The sequence below is a fragment of the Sorex araneus genome, chromosome 1, assembly GCF_027595985.1.
Source record: "Sorex araneus isolate mSorAra2 chromosome 1, mSorAra2.pri, whole genome shotgun sequence".
Lineage (NCBI taxonomy): Eukaryota > Metazoa > Chordata > Mammalia > Eulipotyphla > Soricidae > Sorex > Sorex araneus.
In genome coordinates, this window is record NC_073302.1 from 24,354,641 (window position 1) to 24,378,530 (window position 23,890).

Consider the following 23,890-nt stretch of genomic DNA (forward strand, 5'->3'; position numbering starts at 1 on the left):
TCACACTCACCAGTGACTTGTTTTGACTTTTGCAGTGCCTTGTCCAGTAGGAGAATTCTCTCGTTCTGGGTTAATGCCTTGTTATCCGTGTCCTCAAGACTATTACCAACCCGATTCTGGGAAGTCCTTCTGCTTGTCTTGTCCTTTTTATGGGACCACAACCTTCACTGGAGCCACATCCATCACAGATTGCTCAAGTAAGATGATGCCTTTCCTCCCTTACCTTATCTCTGTGTAGCCATCAACTCTGAGTGTTGTTCTTGGAGGTAATTTATCTAGACTTGTCCAGCTGGCCTTTCAAGATTTGTATTGTGACAGCAACAACTCAGCGATTTGGGGGACAGTGACAGCTTTCAAGCTTTCAAAACCTCTTTTTAGGACTCTGTGATTTAATGAGATGGTATTATCAATATTGTCAATTCTTGTGCTCCCTTTTTTTTTCAGTATTGCTAAAACAAAATACATGTGAGTGGGCCATCTTAATGACCCAGAATCTTGACCATGGTGTTTATATAATCTACTCATTGACAGTCTGGACAAGTCCACTAATATTTTTTTCTAATGTCTTCCTGTTAATCTTCATAGGTTTTAGTTCAACTTTCTCAGCAGCAGAGGAGAGCATAGTGACTTATTCTTCTGACCACATAAAAAATAAATATGAAATCAGCAATCAGGCAAGTCCATTTGCTATGTGTAAATTGTGCTCTAGTGGAATGTTGGAAAACAGTTTGTCATTCTCCATATCCATACAGAAAAACTATCAGAGTTGAAACTAAATGATCAATATACTTGAATTGTATAAACAGATAACAGTTTTTTATTTGTGACTTCCAATAAGAACTCTCTAAAAGCATAGTATTAGATCTGAGTACCAAAATTGGGTTTCCGCTGCCCCAGCCCCAAGGATATCTCACACAGAGAATGTTTAAATCTGAGAAACTTTCTGATAATTAGCACTTACCCCCAGCCTAATCCATTGTTTGAGTAAGGGCATTTTGACTAGCCAAAGACTTTTACTGATTGGCAGGAAAAATCGCTCAACTTTTATGAAAATAACCTGTAGCACTGTCGTCCCATTGTTCATTAATTTGCTTGAGCATGCACCAGTAACATCTCCATTGTGAGACTTGTTGTTACTGTTTTGGGCATACCGAATACACCATGGGTAGCTTGCCAGACTCTGCTGTGAGGGCGGGATCTTCTCAGTAGCTTGCCGGGCTCTCCAAGACAGACTGAGGAATCGAACCCAGGTCAGCCGCATGCATGAAAATAAAAATTGATTAAAAATTTTTGTCTCTGAACACAATGGCCACTCAACACCTTTATTGCAAACCACAACACCTAATCAGAGAGAGAGAACAAAAGGGAAGACCCTGCCATAGTGGCAGTGTGGGGTGGGGGGAGACGGGACTGGGGAGGGTGGGAGGGATGTTGGGTTTACTGGTGGTGAGAATGGGCACTGGTGAAGGGATGGGTTATCGAACTTTGTATGGGGGAAACATGAGCACAAAAATGTATAAATCTGTAACTGTACCCTCACATTGACTCTCTAATTAAAAATAAAGTAATAAAATTTTTAAAAATGTGAGAAAAACTTGAAAAAAAACAAAAAAATTTTTGTCTCTTCATCTCTCATTTAATGAATTTACTAAAATTTATATGATTATTATAATTTGTTTAGAGTTTTAAATTTTTATTATATTAAGGCATTTTAATTTCCAGAATTGTTCATAATAAGTTTCAAGCATAAAATGTTCCAACATCAATTTTTATAATAAAAAATTCATTTCTTAGAGTAACATGATAAAACTCACACTAAAAACATAAAGCATAAGCATAAGTAAATTCGTTGTTTTCTTATTTTTAAAAAATTTGTTTAGGGCCAATTATTTTGGTAGATTCAACCATTATTCTGAATTCACTATTTCTAATGTCAATAAATTCTTTAATTTTTTTAACTCCTTAAGTATTTTTAGGGAGGAAATGGAGGTCATATTTCTTATTTCAACTTCTTACAGGCTTATCCAACATAATGATTTGTCCAGATTTCATAAGTGCTATTTGGAAATGAGCCTAGTGAACACAAACATTTTTAGGGACTTCTGGGGCAGGGCCTGTCAACTCTGGACACATATTATAATCTTCCGGCCAACTTTAAAAACTAAGGATCCACAGATCTCACTTCCAGTGATGTCTATTTAGCTTGTCCAGATTGGAGCATTATTTAATATCCAGTGGAACCAATTTTCCAATATTTAGAAACACTGCTGGGTTTACCAGAGCATCACTCAAAAATAACTTATTTGTGCCCATCTCTGACTGGTGCCAACATAAAACAGACAGTAGCCCAGCTAGTTTGAGCTATGGAAATCATCTGGAAGCTGTAACCAACTCTCTGTTGTAAACCTCATCATTCCCTAGTCAAGATTGTTTTGAAATGAGTTGAATGTTTGGGCTCTGATCGGTATCTTTTCTGCCATTGGTAGGTTTTTCATGAGTGCTTCTTGAACCCCTGCCACAATAGTGGAACCTGTCAACAACTTGGGCGTGGTTATTCTTGTCTCTGTCCCCGTGGATATACAGGTAACATAAAGGAATGCAGATTTTAATGTTTTCCATATGAAATACTTGTGCATGATTTTTCTTTATAATTTTTATTTAGGCACTGTGATTTACAGTGTTATTAATGATAGAGTTTCAGGCATGCAGTGTTCCAGCTCCACACCACCACCAGTGCCAGTGTCCCCTACCTATATGTCAAGGTCCCCTTTCATCCACCCAGCTCCCATTAAGTATAATAGTTTAGGTCACATGTGTACAATAGTGTTAACATTTATGGTTTCATTGTACAAGTTACCACACCTCACCACCAACAAAGTGCCTGAGACCCTCAACCAGTTAAGTCGCTGTGTTCTACAACATTAAATTTAGGAACATTAAAAATAAACCCTCTACATGTTGGACCACATCAGTACACAAGGGTTGGGCTGAACAAGATATATATACAAGCATGTCTATGTACATATATATGTATATATAAGTATGTCTGTGTACATATATAAAAGTAATAATGTCTATGTACATGTATATGTATATGCACATATACATATGTATGTACATAGACATACTCTTATATATACATATTATATATTTATATACACATGTACATGTGTATGTGTTACATAAAATAAAATAAATCTTAGGAATGACAGTTTTCTTTGCACAATTTGGAGGGGAAAAAAAGAATCTTCTCTTATGACATTGAAAGTCATGTCATAACTCATAATCTAAGTTGGAATGTGATGCCAGATGCTATTGTACAAGGTTTCATTCTTATATGAGCTAAATACATGACATTCAACATAGAACAGATTGTCCAGTATAAACATTTTTATACAAATTCTAGTGTTTCGTTTGCTTCACACCAATGGAGTTCTTGCGAATAACTATGATTTGTTGCTTTGTTTCTCTGTTTCTGGAAGCTGTGCTTAGGAAAATAATGTGACTTTGGACTTGATTATGTAAGAATTATGTTTTCTTGTAGTTTAGTTCACATTCCAGTTCAGACCGGAAATACAATTTTTTGAGGAGAAAGGGTTTTATCTTTTTTTTTTTTTTTTTTTTTTTATTTATTTTTTTATTTTTTATTTTTTAAATTTTTATTAAATCACCATGTGGAAAGTTACAAAGTTCTCAGGTTTATATGTCAGTTATACAATATTCAAACACCCATCCCATCACCAGTGCCCAAATTCCACCACCAGGAACCCCAGTTTACCCCCCGCCCCCACCCCCTACCCCCTACTGTATAACTAATGAATTTCACTTCATTTTTTCTTTACCTTGATTACATTCCATATTTCAACACAAAACTCACTATAGTTGACATAACTCTCTCTCTCTCTTTTTTTTCTCTTTTTCCTTTTCCATTTTTTTTTTTTTAATTTTTCCCCCTCATCCCCCTTCCTGCGCCTCATAGTATGGTGTACTCCACGCCACGTAGGCCAGCGTGGGGCTTTTGCTTAGCTCATAGTCCAGAGGTGGCTGTTACATTAAGAACCTTCAATATTTCAACAAAAACTTACTGTTATTATTTGGAGTTTCCCCCCCAAGTCTGACCTGTTCAAATGGAACCCTTTCACATTGATGACAATTATAAATGTTAAGTCGCGCGGACGCCGGCGTGGGGCAAAGGCTTAATTCACAGTCTCCATACATGGGTGCAGGCACTTGCTGGAACCCCAATTCCTAAAGCTGTCTCTGGTTCCCGCTTGTTCCACATCCACCGGCTCTGCAGGGGCATGGGCGCCCGGGCCGAAAACCCGGCCGGCCGGAGCCGAGCACGGGCCCGACTGGGGCTGGCTCTGTATCCTGCGGCTGTTTCAAGTTCAAAGCACACATTTTTTTTTTTTTTTTTTCCGCGCCACCAAGTTCGTACCTTCTCAACGGACCCACAAAATGTCGGACTCCACGCCTTCTCCCGGAGGGGAGAGAGACCAAGAAGGAAGGTTCTTTCCTCCGTTAGCCGGCGTGGGGCAAAGGCTTAATTCACAGTCTCCATACATGGGTGCAGGCACTTGCTGGAACCCCAATTCCTAAAGCTGTCTCTGGTTCCCGCTTGTTCCACATAGAAAGGGTTTTATCTTAAAATTGGAATTTATTAAAAACGTTTATCAGCTTTGTTCTAGAAATGTAGTTTTTGCATTTGAACGGGTTTTGATGATGGGGAAATGCTATTTAACTAAAAGAACTGGCCACAAAATAAGCAAAAGGAAAGTTGGAAAACAAAATACAGCCCTGGACCCTACAGGCATTCTATTTATTGCACCTTGTGTTTTTGTAGGCTTCCATTTTTATAAAATGTTAGTGCTAAAGGAGTTATCCGTATATGTACTAAAATCATAATTGGTAATCAACAAATAGGGGGATAGCCATTGGCAGGAAGATTAGACTGCAGGACCCTAGAGATGATAATGAAGGATCATAGACACTTTAGTGGCACTTTGATATACTTTTGTACAGTAACTTTGAACATCAGTACAAGAAACTTGGGCATCATCGTAACTATATTACCTAAACTATAATACTTTTTAAATAATTAAAATTTATCCTAAAATTCTATTTAAAAATTAGGATCTTTGTTCTAGAATTGTATTTTATGCTTTGGTTTGGTTTGGGTTTGGACCACACCTGCCTGTGTTCAAGGCTTACTCCTTCAAGGCTTGCTGCCTGTGTTCAAGGCTCTGTGATCAGGGACCACACCGGGTTGTGTTTGGATATGTGATGCCAGGGATCGAAATGGGGTTGACTGCATGCAAGGCAAACACTTTAACTCCTGGACTATCCCTCTGGCCCTATCCTAGAATTTTATAGAAGAATGGTGGTGGAGAAAGGGACAGTGGTTCTCAAATGTCAGTATAATTCGAATAATTTTTGGACTTTTTTTTTTCAAAGAACCTAGATTGTTGATTCCAATGCAAAAATTTCTGATTCAGCGGGTCTAGTGAAAGTCTGAGGATCAGCATTTCTTTCTCTTTTAATTTTCTCTTCATTATTTTTAACCATACCTGAGGGTGCTTGAGTGTTTCTCCTGACTCAGTGCTCAGGGGGTGCTTCTAGTGATGTTAAGAGGAACTTGTAGTGCCAGAGATCAAACCTGGGACTTCTGCATGCAAAACATGCACTCCAGCCAGTGACTAATCTCCTTGGCCCCAGAATTTGCATTTCTATCACTTTCCCAGGTAACGCCAATAAGATCCTATTGGTCACACTTTGAAAACACCTGTACAGCAAAAGATGTTTCTGAAGAGCTGGCCCATAGGAAGCCTGTGTGCATCTCAGACTCTCCAGTGCTGCCGGAATGTGAGCTGAGATCTGGTAGAATACTGTAACTCTGTTTAGAAAAAGTCAGTATGTTCATTTACGTACTTACCTAGATAGTAGCACATATCAAATGTTGCTCTTTTCTTCACTACCAACGCTCCCTATAAATTCGGATTACTGGAACGATTGCCTTTAAGTGATCCTGATTCAATTTCGCTTAATCCTGCTCTTTGATTGTTATTTGGTATCTGATTTATCTTTTAGGCTTAAAGTGTGAAATAGACATTAATGAGTGCAGTTCATTGCCATGTCTCAACAATGGAATCTGTAAAGACCAAGTTGGAGAATTCATTTGCGAATGCCCATCTGGTTACACAGGTGAGGGGAAAGTTTCTTATTTTCACATTAGGATCCTTGGAATCATTAAAATCTCATTAATCAGAACCACAAAGAATGTCGCTTTAGTCCAGTTAGACTAGCTGTTACCAAAAAAAAAAGAGAAGCAATATCAAGTACTAATGGGGATAAAAGAAAAAGTATCACCCTTATGCACTATTAAAGGAAATGTACAACAGTGTGACCAGTACAAAAATAAACAGTATGGGAGTCCATCAAAAATTAGAACTACTGCATGATTCAGAATTATCACTTCAGGATATCTATCTGAAGGAAATCACTCTCTTATAAAGGTATCTGTACCACCTTGTTCATTGTAGCCAAAATGTGGAAGTGTGTGTTAATGAATGAATCAGGAGAGAAAATGTGATATACTTATCTGTGCATATATGATAATCCTCTCTATACATGTGAACGTTATTTAGCTATTAAGGGAAGGGAATTCTCCCACTTTCAACAGCATAGATGAAATACAAAATCATTATACTAAGTGAGACAAAGCAGAGAAAGACAAATACTCTATGACATCTCTTATAGAGACTCTCAAAAAAGCTAAATTCCAAAATTGAGAGTAGATATTGATGTTGACCAGGGATTGAGGGAGTAGGAAAATGCAGAGATATTAGTCAAAGGGTACAAATTTCACCTGTAAAGTAAGTGGTCAAGTTCTGTAGATATATAACTGTTATTAATAATTTTCCATTGTATACCAGAAAGTGACTAAAGAGTAAGTCTTCAATAGTCACACCACACACTAAAAAAAAAATGGCAACTATATACAGTGATTAATGTGTTCATAACCTCGTATGGTGATCATTTCACAATGTATGTGTATCAAGTAATCCTTTTACTCACCTTAAACTCATATAGCAGAGAACACAAATTGTACCTCACTGAAACTTAAGATGCATGTTTTGAAATAGTATTTCTTTATATTGAGAAACTGTTATTCTCCTATTATGTAAAAAAAAACAGATCTGTATTTTTCAGTAAGAAATTGCTTAGGTTTATGAAATAGGCAGCACTGGCCTCATCATTGTCAAGTAGATCTAGGTCCCTGGAAAAGCCACTTACCTTCTCTAAGCTATTTCTTCTTATCTAAAGTTATAAAAGGGAATATAAAAGTCTAGAAAAATTTTAGAAAAATTTCAAAATACTTGGTTCTTCACTAGTATTTCACTAAATTTATAAAGTGTGTGTACTTCATGTATACATACATGTTCATATATGTGTATAATTATTATCATCTGAGCATTTTAGGTACTTCTAGCATCAAATTAAATAGGCCTACTCTGTTTCTCCTTATAACTTAACTGAATACAAACATCTAAGTATATATCTTAAATAAGAATTTCAGATTTCACCTCCCCCTGAAAATTTAGAAACATTGACCTTATTGTTAATTTCTGTGTTCAGTTACATTATTATGGTATTGATAATATGTTACTCCTGGCTCTGCCCTCAGGAATTACTCCTGACAGTGTCTAGGGGACCAGATGGGATGCCGAGGATCGAATGCCCCACCCGCTGTACTGTCTTTCTGGCCCCCTTAAAACATTTTAAAGCAATCAGAATCTAATAACTTTATCATCCCCACAAAATTATAAAGTAAATACCATAACTTACAGTAGTAATTGTTAAAACTATATTATATATGTCTTTTTAGAATCCAGTTTAAGCAATCATAGTCCTGATAACATGGGGAGATACACTGAGCTTATACAGAAAAACCACTTTTTATCTGGAAATTTAAATCAAAAGTCTATAAAAATAGGGAGAATTTTTCACACAATTAAAATAAACCGTGAAAATCCCTCCAGTCACTCCTCAGGCAAGTAGAAAGGTGTGCTGTTTTGCAATATATGTTTTAATTCTGCTGAGGAAAGAGATTGTGTTTACTCTAAAGTGAGTGGTTCGACTGTCAGGTCACGTGTGTCTTGAAACGAGCCACACTAACTTACATTCTAAGTGACTGATTTCATGTTTGAAGGATGCTGAGACCAGCTGAGGCCATTTGAGTTGATCTTCATACTCATCTCCCCACCCAGGAAGTTACCTGCCTTTCTCATGCCCCCTCCTACTCCCTTTAACCACATGCATGCCATTGCATTTCTATATACTCAGGAAATGGTGCAACTCCACCATGTATTTCTTTATCTAAAATTCTGCCCCTCAGGTCAGTTGACACCCAGCGTTAAATCCTAGAGAAATATCTAACCATATGTCTGATGCAAGATGATAAGGAAAGATCCAAACTTCTAAATTTAGAAAATGTGTGTTTATTTGAGGTTGGAGAAATAGCACAGAAGGTAGTGCATTTGCCTTGCATGCTGCCCACCAAGGTTCGATTCCTCTGCCCCTCTTAGAGAGCCCAGCAAGCTATTGATAGTACTCTTGAGAGTATCTCGCCCACACAGCAGAGCCTGGCAAGTTACCGTGGCGTATTCAATATGCCATAAACAGTAACAAGTCTCACAATGAAGACGTTACTGGTGCCTGCTCAAGCAAATCAATGAGCAATGGGATGGCAGTGACAGTGACACTATTTATTAGGCATCAAATTTATTGTGTGGTTCACTGGGTATAATTTATGGTTAGGATCTACTTGAAAAGCAAGAAATGTTCATTCACAGGTGTATGAAAGTATAGACTATATATAAGCTATGCTGTCGATAAAATTTGATATTTTGGTTTGTTTTGAGGCTATATTCAGTGGTGCTCAGAGGTTATTCCTGCCTTTGCACTCAGGAATTACTCCTGGTAATGCTTGGGGGACAATATGGGGTACCAGCAATTGAACCTGGGTCAACCAGGTGCAGGCAAACACCCTGCCCTCTGTTCTGTTACCTCAGTCGTTAAAATCTGACTCTTATTAGTGATGTTGTGCGTTTTTATATTGCTGAAGTTAATAAATTATTAGCTATGTTACAGAACTCCATGAGCTTCTAAATTTCTACACTCTTCAAAGAGCATATATCTATCCATATATTAATACATGTATATATATATATGCTTAAATGAAGAAATTTGCAGCACTATACCAATTTTGTGTCTATTCTTGATAAAATCACAGACATCTCTGGGTCCCCATTTCTACTTTTGCTGAAACAAAGGATTTAGATTACATCATTTGTTCTCAAATTATGTTCGGACAAAACATGGGTCATCTACACAGAAATTTGACCATGTGTTTTCAATCTTCAGAACAAAATAAGTTTTTCTGTCTTTTCAGTAGTTTCCCCCATAATTTTCTTCACGCCTTTAAACAGTTCCCTTTTAACTTTGGGGGATTTTTTGGCTTTTTGGGTCACACCCGGTGATGCACAGGGGTTATTCCTGGCTCTGCACTCAGGAATTACTCCTGGCGGTGCTCAGGGGACCACATGGGATGCTGGGAATCGAACCCGGGGTGGCTGCGTGCAAGGCAAACACCCTACCCACTGTGCTATCGCTCCAGCCCCCTCCCTCTTAGCTTTTAAAGGACCTAAATGCAACAAATGGGTGAGTCAATAGCAAGTGAATAATTTAAGAACACTTTAAAAGCAGGGTCACTCGTTTCTTCACTGAAAACATGTGCCTATATATTCATGGCTGTCGATTTTCATTGCTGACTGAAAATGTCAAATTCTGTGCTAGAGAATTTTTGCAGCTCTTAGAATGGAGGAAAACATTTCATTTCAACATTTTTGGCAAAAAAGAAAAATTTTCACAAACATGTTAGCCACGGTTTGCAACTGCTCTACTCTTGGCCCTAAACAACTTGTTTGCAAACTGTTAGCCTTCAAATGCTTTTGGATTTTCTCCGGCTCAGAGTCTCTGATTCTTGGCAGGTCGAGTTTGTGAAGAAAATATAAACGAGTGCAGTTCCAGTCCTTGTTTAAATAAAGGTATCTGTATTGATGGCATAGGTGGCTATGGCTGTACTTGTGCCAAAGGATACACAGGTAAGAGGATTCCATTCTTCCAAAAAAAATTTAATCACCTGGGGCTGGAGAGAGAGTCTCCAGGGGTAGGGTTCTTGTCTTGCAGGCAGCTAAACTGGGTTCAATCCCTTTATGGTACCCCGAGCCCTGCCAGGAGTGATCCTTGAGCACAGAGCCAGGGGTAAACCCTAAGCACTTCCAGGTGTGTTTCCAAAACAAAAAAATAAATAAATAAAATAAAATAAATAAAGAGCCTATAAGCAGCAGGCATTATTACAGTTACCAACCCTAAGTTTTCTGGTGTTATAACTGGACATACTTATTTGTGGAGCATGCACAGTTATAACACCAGAAAACTTAGGGTTGGTAACTGTAATAATGCCTGCTGCTTACAGGCTCTTTACAGCACATGAGGCTGACACCCAAGGACAGTAGATACAAGGGCCAGGGGGATTGCCCCATAGCTGGAAGACTGTTTCATGAGCGGAGGGGAGAAGGCAGATAGAATAGAGAAGGGATCACTAAGAAAATGATGGCTGGAGGAACCAGTTGGGATGGGAGATGCATGCCGAGAGTAGATAATGGACCAAACATGATGACCTCTCAGTGTCTGTGTTGCAAGTCATAATGCCCAAAAGTAGAGAGAGAGTATGGGGAGTATTGTCTGCCATAGAGGCAGGGGGAGGGTGGGAAGGGGAGGGTATACCCGGAATATTAGTGGTGGGGAATGTGCACTGGTGGAGGGATGGGTGTTTGATCATTGTGAGATTGTAACCCAAACATGAAAGCATGTAACTATCTCACGGTGATTCAATAAAATTTTAAAAATTTAAAAAAGGAAAAAAATAACTGTGCATGATTACATAGGGGGCAAAATCTTACATTTTTCCCAATTCCTGTTTTTTGAGAAAATTCATACAGAAATATTTGGATGTAGGACATCAGGTCTGAAATTTGGTTTTTAAAAAAAGGATGGGAACAGGATGGGGAGCGAGAAAAGACAAATTTGTATTTAAAGACAAACGTTCCAGAAGGAACTGAAGATAAATCATTAAAAATATATGACAAATGGATGGCAAATTATATGACCACAGAACTTTGTTATCAAAGGGGAAAGAGGAAAAAGTTGAAAAGGTGTGGACGGGAGTTTCCAGCAGTCAGCAAAAGAGGGATTTTAGTATTTCTGTGTTGGGCATGGTGTGCTAACATGTGTTTTCAAGAATATGAAATTGTGTCCCTAAAACATATGCAGAATTTTAAACTAATGTTGCCTCTATTTTTAAATATCTAATAAGTATATAAATAATATGGCTAAGAAAAAGAAAGGGGGGGTGTCCAAAAAAAAAAAAAAAGAGAGATTCATAGTAAAGGAAAGAGGCAGGTCAAAGAAACGGGAAATTGTTTAACTAAATTTACAATCTTTATTTTTTTAAGAACTCAGTTTCAGAAAGATTCTTTTAAAGGCAAAAAATGAATTTTTTAAAGCAGATTACATAAAAATATACAAAATTGCAAATTCATTTAGAGCTTCTTAAAGAATGAACCTCAAGCCAGGTTGCTTGGCCAGTGAACTGTGTGTTCCCCTTACAATCCTATGGAAGTAACTTCCTCTAGGAGGTCATAACTTTCTCCACAGTCACCCTGTGCAGTGGCGCATTCAGACACTCTCCCTCACTCATTCCTAGGCCTGCACTGTGAAACGGAAGTCAATGAATGCGAGCCAAATCCATGTTTCCATAATGCCATCTGCGAAGACCAGGTCGGGGGATTCTTGTGCAAATGCCCACCTGGATTTTTGGGTACCCTCTGTGAAAAAGACTTGGATGAGTGTCTCAGTCAACCATGTAAAAATGGAGCTACCTGTGAAGACAGTGCCAATGGCTTCAGGTAAAAGGCTGGTCCTTTCACTTTTTATTTACTTAACTTTACTGTCTGCAGTCTCTGTGGAACATTATTTCCTGAGTTAGTTCATCCTAAATGCTGGTAGGCCCAGTAGAGCAGACCACCTGCAGTTCAGCTTCACTAAGTGTGTAGTCTGGAGTTTTAAATAGATAGATAGCCCGGGCCTGGAGAGATAGCACAGTGGGTAAGGCATTTGCCTTGCACATGGCCGACCCGGGTTCGATTCCCAGCATCCCATATGGTCCCCCGAGCACCGCCAGGAGTGATTCTTGAGTGCAGAGCCAGGAGTAACCCCTGAGCATCACCGGGTGTGACCCAAAAAGCAAATAAATAAATAAATAAATAAATAAATAAATAAATAAAATAGATATACCTGAGCCAGAGTGAGAATACAACAGGTAGGGCATTTGCCTTACATGCAATTGACCTGGATTCAATCTCTAGCACCTATATGTGCCCCAAGTCCACCAGGACCGATCCCTAAGTCCAGAGCCAGAAGTAAGCCCTGAGTGCTACTGAGTGTAACCCCCAAACCTGAAAAAAAAAACCCAATAATATAAAATTGACATCCGTTACATTTGAAGTTTCCCAATGATCTTGATGTACAGCCAGATTTGGGAACCACTGCTCCATATTTGGAAAAACATAAAAGTTCAATGGAAATTCAAGTCCACAGAAGCAAATAAAATCACTAGTCAAAGCTCATATTTAAGGCTTTTTTTAAACTATTTGAGCTGAAGTTTTCACATATGCAAAAACCAAAATGAATTTTGCCATCCTATTTTCCCATGTGAGTCTATATTCTATATCCATGATTTTCAAGCCTTTAGTTTTAGTTGAGTAATCTTAGATTTTAAAAAAATAACCTACGTAAATAAATTTTATTTACAGGTAGATAAAATAAAAGTTAAGCTTCTGTGGTTGAAAATAGTAGAATTTGTAGTGGAGAAAGACCTTGTCTGCTGGAGTCAGCTCTTAATCCTCCCGTAAAAGCACACACTGCAAACCAACACGCCCCTGTTGGCACTGTCACATCAGCCCTGTCCTATTCCCTCCCCTTCCTGGGCCTGTGCTATCTAAAAGATAGAAAACTGACAGTCTTGCATGCAGAATCTTAGGAAATTTTATTGTACTCAATAGTATGGAGCAATAGCACAGCAGGTAGTGCATTTGCCTTGCATGCGGCCCACCCGGATTCAATTCCTCCGTCCCTCTCAGAGAGCCCAGCAAGCTACCGAGAGTATCCCGCCCGTACAGCAGAGCCTGGTGAGATACCTGTGGCATGTTTGATATGCCAAAAACAGTAACAAGAAGTCTCACAATGCAGATGCTACTGGTGCCCGCTCGAGCAAATTGATGAGCAATGGGATGACAGTGACATTATGCTGCTGGTGCTTTAAGTTTATAGTAATTAAAAGTTGAATATATATTCCACTCGCAGTCATCCTCCTTCTGGTCCATCTCCTTTCCATTATCATTATCAAACAAATGACCTTAGCACTATTCAGAAGAAATAGGAGGAGTCGGAGAGATAATATGGCTGGAAGGCACTTGCCTTACAGGTGACCAACCTGTGGTTCAATCCCCAGCAGCATATAATGTCCCCTGAGCACTACCAGAACTCATACCAGACCCAGAAGTAAGCCCTGAACACTGTTGCATGTAGCCCACAAGTCACAAAAAGAACAACAACAACAAAAAATTAATAATTAGGAACATAGCACAAGATTGAATTCAGAATCCCATTTCACTGTTTAGTAACAAATGGACTGAAGCAAATCACTTGACCACTTCTAGCCACAGTTAGCTCATCTGTAAAATGGGAATAATAATATTCTTACCTGATTATTATAAAACTAGATTTCCATAGATATAGACGCTTTTAGAATGGTATATGGATTTTTAATATGTTTGCCAGCACTTCTTATGAGAGAAACTTCCAGTGTGTGACTATACTACTATAGTGACAGACCTACTTTCTAACCTACTTTTGCAACATTTCAAATATATGTTATCTTAAATAGATGACATGGAAAAAAATAATAATTAAAACACTGTTTTGTTCAAATTATCAAATGCTTCCTTTTCAGCAGGTCCAACTTTAGGGGGGAGAAACTCCAAATAATAATAGTGAGGGTTTTTTTGTTGAAATATTGAATGTAATCAAAGTAAAGTGAAAGTAAAGTGAAATTTATCAGCTATACAGGCAGAATGGGGGGCTGAGGAGGTGGGGGGGTAGGGTGAGGTATACAGTGATTCTTGGTGGTGGAATATGTGCACTGGTGAAGGGATGGGTGTTCGAGCATTGTATAACTGGGACTTAAACCTGAAAGCTTTGTAACTTTCCACATGGTGATTCAATAAAAGAATAAATTTTAAAAAAATAAATGAACAACAGGAAAAAAACCACTGTTTTGTTGGAGTCTTTCTTGTGACATGGACAGGAGGGGCTCCCACGCATGCTTAGGAGGCTCAGGGACTGTTTCTAGAACACCCAGCCTGTGAGGTTGGACAGTTGAGTGCTGAGGCTCATCCATGTGTTCCATTTGAGCTCAGCAGTGCTGGGGCCCCACCGGACCACCTCTGCTCTGTTCAGAGTCCTTAGGGCTAGCTGCACCCAGCAGTGCTCGGGGATTGGCAATGCTACACCAAGTAGTGTACAGTGACATGGCGCCCGAGATCTAACTCAGTGCACCACACACACACAGAGTAGTCACCTACCCCTAACATCTGAGCTAGTTCCCTGGTCCTTAAAACACTGGGTTTGGAGCAGGAGATGGTGTTGGGTTTCTTAGGGTTTGGGTTTCTAATGTTGTTGTTTTGAAGTAAAATAATTTTATTGAGGGGGGTTATTCGAAGGAGAATGTGGGTTTCCCCAGAGGGGGAGGAAAAAAACTAAAGGCAAAAAGTCAAGGACGTTTGTGCCATAAGAAAGGGTACTGGCGGCCTCAGGGCGAAAGGCTGTAAAGCAAAGGAGAAAGTATGTATCCAGAGATGGGATGTGGACAGCGCCATGGTGGAGTTTCAAAAGCTTTGCTTTGAAGTGGAAATACCTTTCACCATTTTAATTTTCCAAGACCTGAAATAGTTTTGTGTAAATGTGGGTGAGATGGCTATTGCTCTTCTGAACGGTTCTAATTGGAATATGTTGTTTGCTTTCCAAAGGTGCCAATGTGTCCCCGGTTTCACAGGGCCACGCTGTGGATCAAACATCAATGAATGTCAGTCTAACCCATGCAGAAATCAGGCCACCTGTGTGGATGAAGTAAACTCATACAGTTGTAAATGTCACCCAGGATTTTCGGGCAGCAGGTGTGAAATAGGTATCTATGATCTCAGTGCTATTAATAACAATATTGAAGATTGTGATGCAGTAGCAGCATTGGTTTTCATCTGCACCAAGCATTACCTATATATTAAAAAAACTCTGCTAATAATGTCATAATCTGTACAGACATCCAGTTACCTAGGTATGTTGTTCTTATCTCTATTAGCATGTAGCACTGTAGCACATTATCAATGTAGCATTGTAGCATATCATCAGTTGCACTGTTGTCCCATTGTTCATCAATTTGCTCAAGCGGGCACCAGTAACGTCTCCATTATAGACTTGTTGTTACTGTTTTTGGCATATCGAATATTCCCCCGGGTAGCTTGCCATGCAGTGGGAAGATGCGTGCCGATGGGATACTCTCGGTAGCTTGCCGGGCTCTCTGAGAGGGATAGAGGAATCAAACCCGGGTCGGCCGCATGCAAGGCAAACACCCTACTTGCTGTGCTATGGTTCCAGTCCCATCTATTAGCATATGTGAGGAAATTGAAGCTTAGAAATGTAAATGGGAAATGGGGAAAATTGAATTTCATAGAACTCATTATCATCTGTTTGGAAAGGAGACTTTAATAAGCCCTCTGAAAGAAGATCAGAATTCATTTACACGTTTGGGTATGATAGCCAATCTGCTTTCTCAAACCACAGGAGTCCTTTATACGTGGAACTTCTGTTTGTTGGAGTGGAGTGTGCAGGTCTGGGGCAGAGCTGAATTGCTTATGAAATAGGGAGGAGTTGGGGTCCAGAATGAACATGGTCTGTTGCTCCACAGTTGCCCCTCCTCTCCTGAAAATGGATTAACGTGTTCTGTTGTCATTCCCATCGGCACACAGACATGGCTTCATGTCTCTCTTCTTTAACAACTTCCCAATTCCACTTCTCCTTCCAACTGCTCCTTGTTTGTTCTGCTTCTTTTCAAGAATGTTTCCTATCTTCAAAACATGCTGATCTTTTGTTTACAAGAATGATTATTTCATAAATGCATATTACTTGTAGATCATCCTCTTTGCTAACCTGTGCCTTCTTGTCAATGGTATTGCATCCCTGCTGCAGATGCTCAGACAATGAAAAATGTTCCACAATTTGCACACTTTTCTTATTCATTGCAGAACAATCAAATAATTTTAACCTGGTCTTTGAAGTTTCCGGCATCTATGGTTATGTCATGCTGGATGGAGTCCTTCCATCTCTTCATGCTGTAACCTGCACATTCTGGATGAACTCCTCTGACACCATCAACTATGGAACCCCAATCTCCTATGCCCTTGAGAGTGGCAGTGGCAGCGACAACACCTTCCTCCTGACTGATTACAATGGGTAAGCCGAAATGCTAGGCAGGCTGTACTCCTGATCTTATCCTTGTGCAGACTTACAGTGTTGGGATATGTTGGTGCCCAACCAGACTGTTAGGATGAGCCCATGGAGACTGACCCCGCAAACGGGCAGGAGCAGGGGCTCCTTGAAAATGGGCGAGCCATGACTCGGGTGTCCAGACTGGTTTGGAAAGGGTTAACATCTCTTCCCTTGGCTGCCTTTTAGCTTTTAGCTTTACATAGAGCAATGTTCCCTTTCTCACAGATCCCTAACCCAGCTCAGCTTTGGAATGCAGACATTCCCCCACACCCGCCTTATCACTCTAGGTGCAAGGGGCTGTAGCTCCTGGTGCCAGATTGCTTGGCCTTGGATTCCTCTCTGGAGGCTGCAAGCGTTGGATTAGCAAACATGATAAGAACAATGGAACTTTGCTGTCTTGATCTCCTCCTGTAACCCCTTTTCCGGTTAATGCTTTCTTTGTACTGAGTGCATTAGAAATGTGTATGTAGGATAGTGAATAAGAGAGGCCGTGGGATGGCTTCTCTGCCTGAGCAAGGAAGGAGCCTCTCCAGCAAATCTCATTTCTCTCCCTTCTCTTATCTCAGCGACACCCCCCCACATACACACAGACACCCACACCCTACACCCGCCACCGAAAGAATTCACACAACAGGGATAAGTTGTAGGGTAGTCAAGAGACCCAGTATGAAGCAGGGTGACCATAATCACATAGAGCATTTGTGCAGGATTTTTAAATAGGCAAAATGTTAGCAATATACCTTATATATGTTTTATTGTATTTTTCTCTGTACCAAGTACTCTCTTGGCGTCTTACCAAGTGTAAAAATTTATCGAATACATCATTTGATCTTCAGTATGACCTGTCTGAGGAACTAGCACCTTTTTATATAAAATAACAATCTGTTTACATTTTTTAAATAATTTTAAATAATTTTTTAAATTTTAACAATAGAACTAGGTTCTATCCCCAGCACTCCATATGGTGTCCTGAGCCCCAGGTGATCTCTGAGCCAGGAGTATGCCCTGAACACAACTGAGCATAGCCCAAAAACCAAAAGTAAGAAGCAAAAAAGTCCATAAGTTTCAAATAAAAACTGGAGTCTGTGCCCCAATCTCATACAAAGAGTCATAGAGCTGTTCTAAACATCATCTCAAATCTGTTAACTTTCTTTTACATATCAGGGCCTCTCAGGATTAAGGATTTCAGTGACATTATCGACTATAGGAGACACATACATCTATAATGAACTAGTCTACAAATTCGGATGTGCAGTACATCTCTCGAATTCTTTTGAATCAGTTAGTTCTGCTCAGAGGGCCCCCATCCCCCTTCGCTGTCAGGAATGTTAACCTCAAAGTTTCTTTGCTTTCTCTTGAGTTATTAACGCCTATAGACTTTGACTGAGGGGCCACAAACTTGGACATGACTCCCATCATTGGCCATCTGTTCTTATCTTGCTGTTCACCACCTCACCCTCTGTGGTTCCTTCAGAACCCTGTGCCACATGTAGAATCCCTGGTACAGCTTAGAGTTTGCTTTCACCTTCTGTTGATTATGAAGAAGCATCACATGGCTTCTTCCTCTCCAGTCTTTCAAAATGTGTAACCTGTTGCCTCAGTAAGCAAGTTACAGGACTTAGAGACCCAGTGGGATCTTTCTCCATCCATGCAACTCAATCTGCTCTTTTCTCAACCCGCAGGACTCATATATTGTTGGAAATTTCTTGATCACATCTCTTTACTCCTAGTGGACTTGAACTTCCAGAAATCACATCAAAGAAAGTTGAGAATTTTAAAAAACTTCCCTGAGATCAAACATAGAGATAGAAAGAAAAAAATGTTGCTTGCATAAATAGAGGAAAGAACTTGAGAACAATGCAGAGGGACAACAATATTGTAAAAAGATTATTTTTTATAAACATCTTTGATAGGGGACTGAGAAAATGCTGGAAGAAGTTTCCAATGAATTCTTATCTTCCTTATCAATTTCTCAATATTTTTTTGTTTCTCTCCATCTGCTATAGAGATAGTTTGCTTTCAACTTGGCTATTATTTTTGGTTATCGTTTTCCCTAAGTGACATGGTTTGGGGAAATCTTTCCTGATAGGCCCCCTTTGTTTTGTTCCAGTTGTTCTTTTCTTTAGATAAATGGACTTTTCTATAGGGTTGCTTAAGCCACCCAAAAACAGAACTTTCTCTAAAAGCTTTGAAGTTTATTTCTGGTCTTGTGAAACATAGATGAAGGAAAACAGTTTGACGTTTGCACAACTCTCATTCCTTCCATTCTTGGCTCACTCACTCCAAAGAATGAGTGAATTGTCTCAAATTGGGCCGACCGCTCTCAGCTCAGGCTAAGACATGTTCTATACTTTGGTGCTCAAGAAATACAAATTTTTACTGATCTGCAATAAAATGTCATGAGTAAATCAAATCTCTTTATGTAAAATATGGCCGATTAGGAAGAAATGGATTTTTCCAAAGAGCTTTACACACATAGAGAACAAAAAGGAACGGAAGAGAAATAGTGATGTGCCCCACCAAAGGGATTACAACACGTGACTAATGACTGTCTTCCCGGAAATCTTTCCACAGCTGGGTTCTTTATGTGAATGGCAAGGAAAAGATAACAAACTGTCCCTCTGTGAATGATGGCAGCTGGCATCATATTGCAGTGACATGGACAAGTGCCGATGGAGCCTGGAGAGTTTATATCGATGGGAAGTTTTCTGACGGTGGCGTGGGGCTCTCTGTTGGTTCACCCATTCCTGGTATGTGGTCACAAAAGCAGTGCGATTCTGCTGAATCCTAGATGCAAGGATGCTTAGATGAACATCAGAATTGCTAATATTTGACCTGCATTTTGGACTTTAAACAGAAACCAGCAATAACCTCTCCTGTTTACGGCATTCTCGTTATCTGACTCTGTACGCTTTGTGTAAAAAGTGCCATTGCAATCTATGTCAAGATGATGAGAGCATGCTGCACGGACAGTGGAGAGTTAACTGTCTTCCGGGGAGGAGATAAATGACTCGGCACAGGGGATCCCAAGCTGTGCTGGGGACCTAGGGGACCTCAATGGTGATTCTTAGCCAATTAGACCAGATGTTCAACATAAGGACTTGATGCAGTGATGTTTGGGAACTGGGATGCAGAGAATACTCAGGATATTCCAGGGGTGCTAGGAGCCTCCATGGCTGTGCCTATTGATAGTCTGGGACCTTCAGAACTATACCTGGCAATGCTTAAGGGACCATATGGTCCTGGGAATCAAACCCAGATCAGGCCCATGGCCCTAATCACTATACTATCTCCTGACCCCTGTTCACTTTTTTTTTCTTTTTGGGTCACATCTGGCGATGCACAGGGGTTATTCCTGGCTCTGCAATCAGGAATCACCCCTGGTGGTGCTCAGGGGACCATATGGGATGCTGGGAATTGAACCCGGGTTGGCTGCTTGCAAGGCAAACACCCTACCCGCTGTGCTATCACTCCAGCTGTTCACTTTATTTTTAAGTTTTGTTTTGGGGTCTATATTACAACCTGGAATACTGTTCATAATGATCTATCTCTATGCCTTTTTTCATAAAGAACTCAAATTCTCCCCCATTGTCTTAGTAGATAGAAAATGGTTTATTTTTTAATTTATTGAGGTTCATCGTTTACAACCATATTGAAGTCATTTTATAGTTGTAGAGCTATTATGCCAATCCCTTCAACAGTGTCAAACTCCCACCTGCCTATACTTCTTAAAACAGAGAGTTTGGATTTGAAGAAATGTGAAAGTATTAGGTGATCAGAATTCTCAACATTGTTCATAGTAACAACAACAACAAAAAGTTGGTCTATCTAGATAAAAAAAAATTTTAATGGTATAGGAAAAATGGTAAATAAACATTAAAATCATTTCAACCTGAAGTAGTATTATCAGGTAAAGTGGGTGGGTGGAGTTTCCTTTCTGGGTTTAATTTACAGTGTTCTTGTTTTCAACTACCTCTTCTCTAGATGGCAAAATTGCAGGTGACTTTTATTTATTTTTTTTGTTCTTTTTATACATTGGTACTATATCACTATATCACTGTCATCCTGTTGTTCATCGATTTGTTTGATGCCAGGGATTCGAATCAGGATCATAGCCACCATAGTTGCATGCAAGGCTTCATGCATACCTCACCTCCTGTACTACCTCTATGCCCCAACGTATAGATCTTCTTATAAAATTAACAAATTAAGTATTACTATGTCCTAGAAAGATTATATTAATTTGGACACCTGCAAGCACACTACAAGGGTGTCTGAATCTCATACGGTCCCCTGAGCACTGTAAGGGGTCACTTCTGAGCACAAAGACAGAAATAGTCCCAGAGTGCCACCAGGTGTTGCACCAGGTCCAAACTTCTTCCCCAGCAAAAGGAAGATAAACGGGTTGGAAATTTTAACGGAGAGATTGCAACGGTAGGTGCAGTTTTCAGAAGAGTGACATCAGGTAGGGAACTGAAGGAATATTAGAAGGAAACTCAGAGTAGATTTGTGGGTGCACCAGTCTCTAAGAGGTGGGCAGAGAAGGTGAATTCAAGCAGAACAGAAGTATTCAAGGAGAAACAGGAGAGAATTCTCTCTTCGAAACCAAGTGAGTTCACCAGAGTCCTGACAGGAAATAAGTGGAACTTTTAAGGAGGGTAATGAAGAGGGTTGAGTGAAGGGGCTCTCTTAAAAGATAGAATAATTAGAGCCAAAATTTGATACCAAGGAGGCTGGAGTGATAGCACAGCCTTTTGGCTGTTCATTTGCCTTGCAAGTGAACGACTTGGATTCAATTCCCAGCATCCCATATGCTCCCCAGAGCACCACCAGGAGTAATTCCTGAGTGCAGAGCCAAGAGTGACCCCTGTTTATCACTGGGTGTGACCCCAAAACCAAAAAAGAAAAATGATACCAAAACACCCTATGGCTAGCAACAATGGAAGGTCATTAGGCATAAGCCTGAAGCGACAGGAGTAGGATTTGTTGCTAGAATTTGGAAACCTGTAGGATGGAGAGAATTCACCCCTCGGGAGCAATGATTTTCAGAAGAGGAAAGCAGCCACCTTCAATCTGGAGCCAGGAGAAGGGATTCGAGAAACTAAGCCTCTTTATCATCCCACTTTCTTACCTTAATGGCCCTTCCATTAGTCAGACACAGAAGCCCCAGGGTCAAGTAAATCAAGTCATCCCAGAAATGTTGGTCAATGGGGTACAGAGTAGAGTAGAGATGGGAAGAGGATATTACAGGAAAGGCGCAGATGCTCAGAACACCCAGGAAAAAGATTCATCAGATGAAGTGGTTAATAGAAACCAATGACACAGAGAAGTTACCAGAGGTAAATATTGAACAGATTCTGTTGGGTTTGTCAACTAGCTGGTCACTGGAAATTTGAGGCAATTCTTGGAGCTGGTGATAAAAAGAGTTGTAGGCTCAAAAAAAGAGAATGAGCAACAGGAACTGAAGTGATAGTACAGTGGATAGGACTCTTGCCTTGCACAGGGCCAACCCAGGTTCAATCTCCACCATCCCAGATGGTGCCCAGAGCACCACAAGGAGTAATTTCTGCATGCAAAGCTAGGAGTAACCCCTGAGTACCACCAGGTGTGCTCCACCCTCCCCCCAAAAAGAAAAAAAAACTAAATTGCTGGTGCCAGAGCAATAGTATAGTAGGTAGGGTCCTTGCCTTGCTTATGGCCAACGCAGTTTCCATCCCTAGTATCTCATACGGTCCCCTGAACCCCCTAGAAGTGATTCCTAAGTGCAGAGGCAGGAGTAACCCCTGAGCATTGCTGGGTATGGATGGGTGCTCACAAAAGAACAAAAGAGAGACAGAAAGAGAGATGGAAGGAAGGAAGGTAAGAAGGAAGGAGAGAGTGAGGAAGGGAAGGGAGAGGGAGGGAGGAAGAAAGGGAGAAAGGGAGGGAGGGAAGGAGGAAGGGAGGAAGGAAGGAAGGAAGGAAGGAAGGAAGGAAGGAAGGAAGGAAGGAAGGAAGGAAGGAAGGAAGGAAGGAAGGAAGGGAGGAAGGAAAAGGAAGGAAAAGGAAGGAAAGAAGGAAGGAAGGAAGGAAGGAAGGAAGGAAGGAAGGAAGGAAGGAAGGAAGGAAGGAAGGAGAAGGAAGGGAGGAAGAGAGGAAGGAGAAGACAGTTGCCGATAGTCTTCCAGGAAGGGTATCACTGTATCACTGTCATCCTGTTGCTCATCGATTTGCTCAAGCGGGCACCAGTAATGTCTCCATTCGTCCCTGTCGCTTTTAGAGTCAGGGGAATGAGGCCCATTATTGTTACTGTTTTTGGCATATTGAGTATGTCACGGGTAGCTAGCCAGGCTCTGCTGTGCAAGATTCTGCATTGCTCTCTTTCGAGAGGTTTGTTTTATAGTCTCTAGATATTGGCCGTTATGAGATTACATGGCACCAGAGGCAGTTTGTGGGTGTGACTGCCAAGCTACTGTAAAACTGGGGATCTGGGTGGAGGAGGCCCAGTCCCGATCTAAGCAGGCTTGGAGATCTCAGCCCCGGGTCCCGCATACCTGGGTTCCTCTATCAGTTCCTTCATGAGTGAGGCTCGTCCAAGCGTGTGTAAAGTGGCCTTGACCATGACTGTGGTTGGGTTCTGAAGGTTTTTGGCTGTCGGAGCTCTGCTCGGGGCAGGGAGGGAAACTCAACCCACACCCCTCCGAAATACCCTGGTGAAGAGAGCCTGGCACGGGGAGAGGAGACTCTGCCCCAGGAAGGGTAATACCCTGAAAGAGACAAGATATGCCTCTTCTCAAAATGTTGTATTTATCTTCATATATATGTAGCATCTTATAGGCTAGTTCTCCCTCTCGGAGAACCTGGTAAGCTACCGAGAGTTTCCTGCCCACATGGGAGAGCCTGGCAAATTCCCCGTGGTGTATTCATATGCCAAAACCAGTAACAATGATGGGTCTCATTCCCCTGACCCGGAAAGAACCTCCAATGTGGCACTGTTGGGAAGGACGAGTGAAGAGAGACTTCTAAAATCTCAAGGCTGGGAAAAAATGGAGATGTTACTGAGATGACTCGAGAAAATTGATGATCAACGGGATGATAATAATGATGATGATGATATGTGTAGCATTTATATTTAAATGTTTATAGATACATATTCTAAATCCTCTATTTTTCAAGTAAAGAAATA

At 40.4% G+C, this 23,890-nt stretch overlaps 1 protein-coding gene across 1 annotated transcript in view; it reads left to right on the plus strand.

The window, feature by feature from the left end:
• The window catches only part of SVEP1 (sushi, von Willebrand factor type A, EGF and pentraxin domain containing 1), a 215,440-nt gene that overhangs the window by 127,356 nt on the left and 64,194 nt on the right, over positions 1 to 23,890 (plus strand). Inside the window, exons 19-27 of the mRNA XM_055140985.1 lie at positions 36 to 197; positions 586 to 674; positions 2,487 to 2,583; positions 6,088 to 6,201; positions 10,050 to 10,163; positions 11,828 to 12,029; positions 15,210 to 15,367; positions 16,482 to 16,689; positions 19,300 to 19,475. Coding sequence (XP_054996960.1) covers positions 36 to 197; positions 586 to 674; positions 2,487 to 2,583; positions 6,088 to 6,201; positions 10,050 to 10,163; positions 11,828 to 12,029; positions 15,210 to 15,367; positions 16,482 to 16,689; positions 19,300 to 19,475 — 1,320 coding nt within the window. The remainder of the gene's footprint in view (positions 1 to 35; positions 198 to 585; positions 675 to 2,486; positions 2,584 to 6,087; positions 6,202 to 10,049; positions 10,164 to 11,827; positions 12,030 to 15,209; positions 15,368 to 16,481; positions 16,690 to 19,299; positions 19,476 to 23,890) is intronic.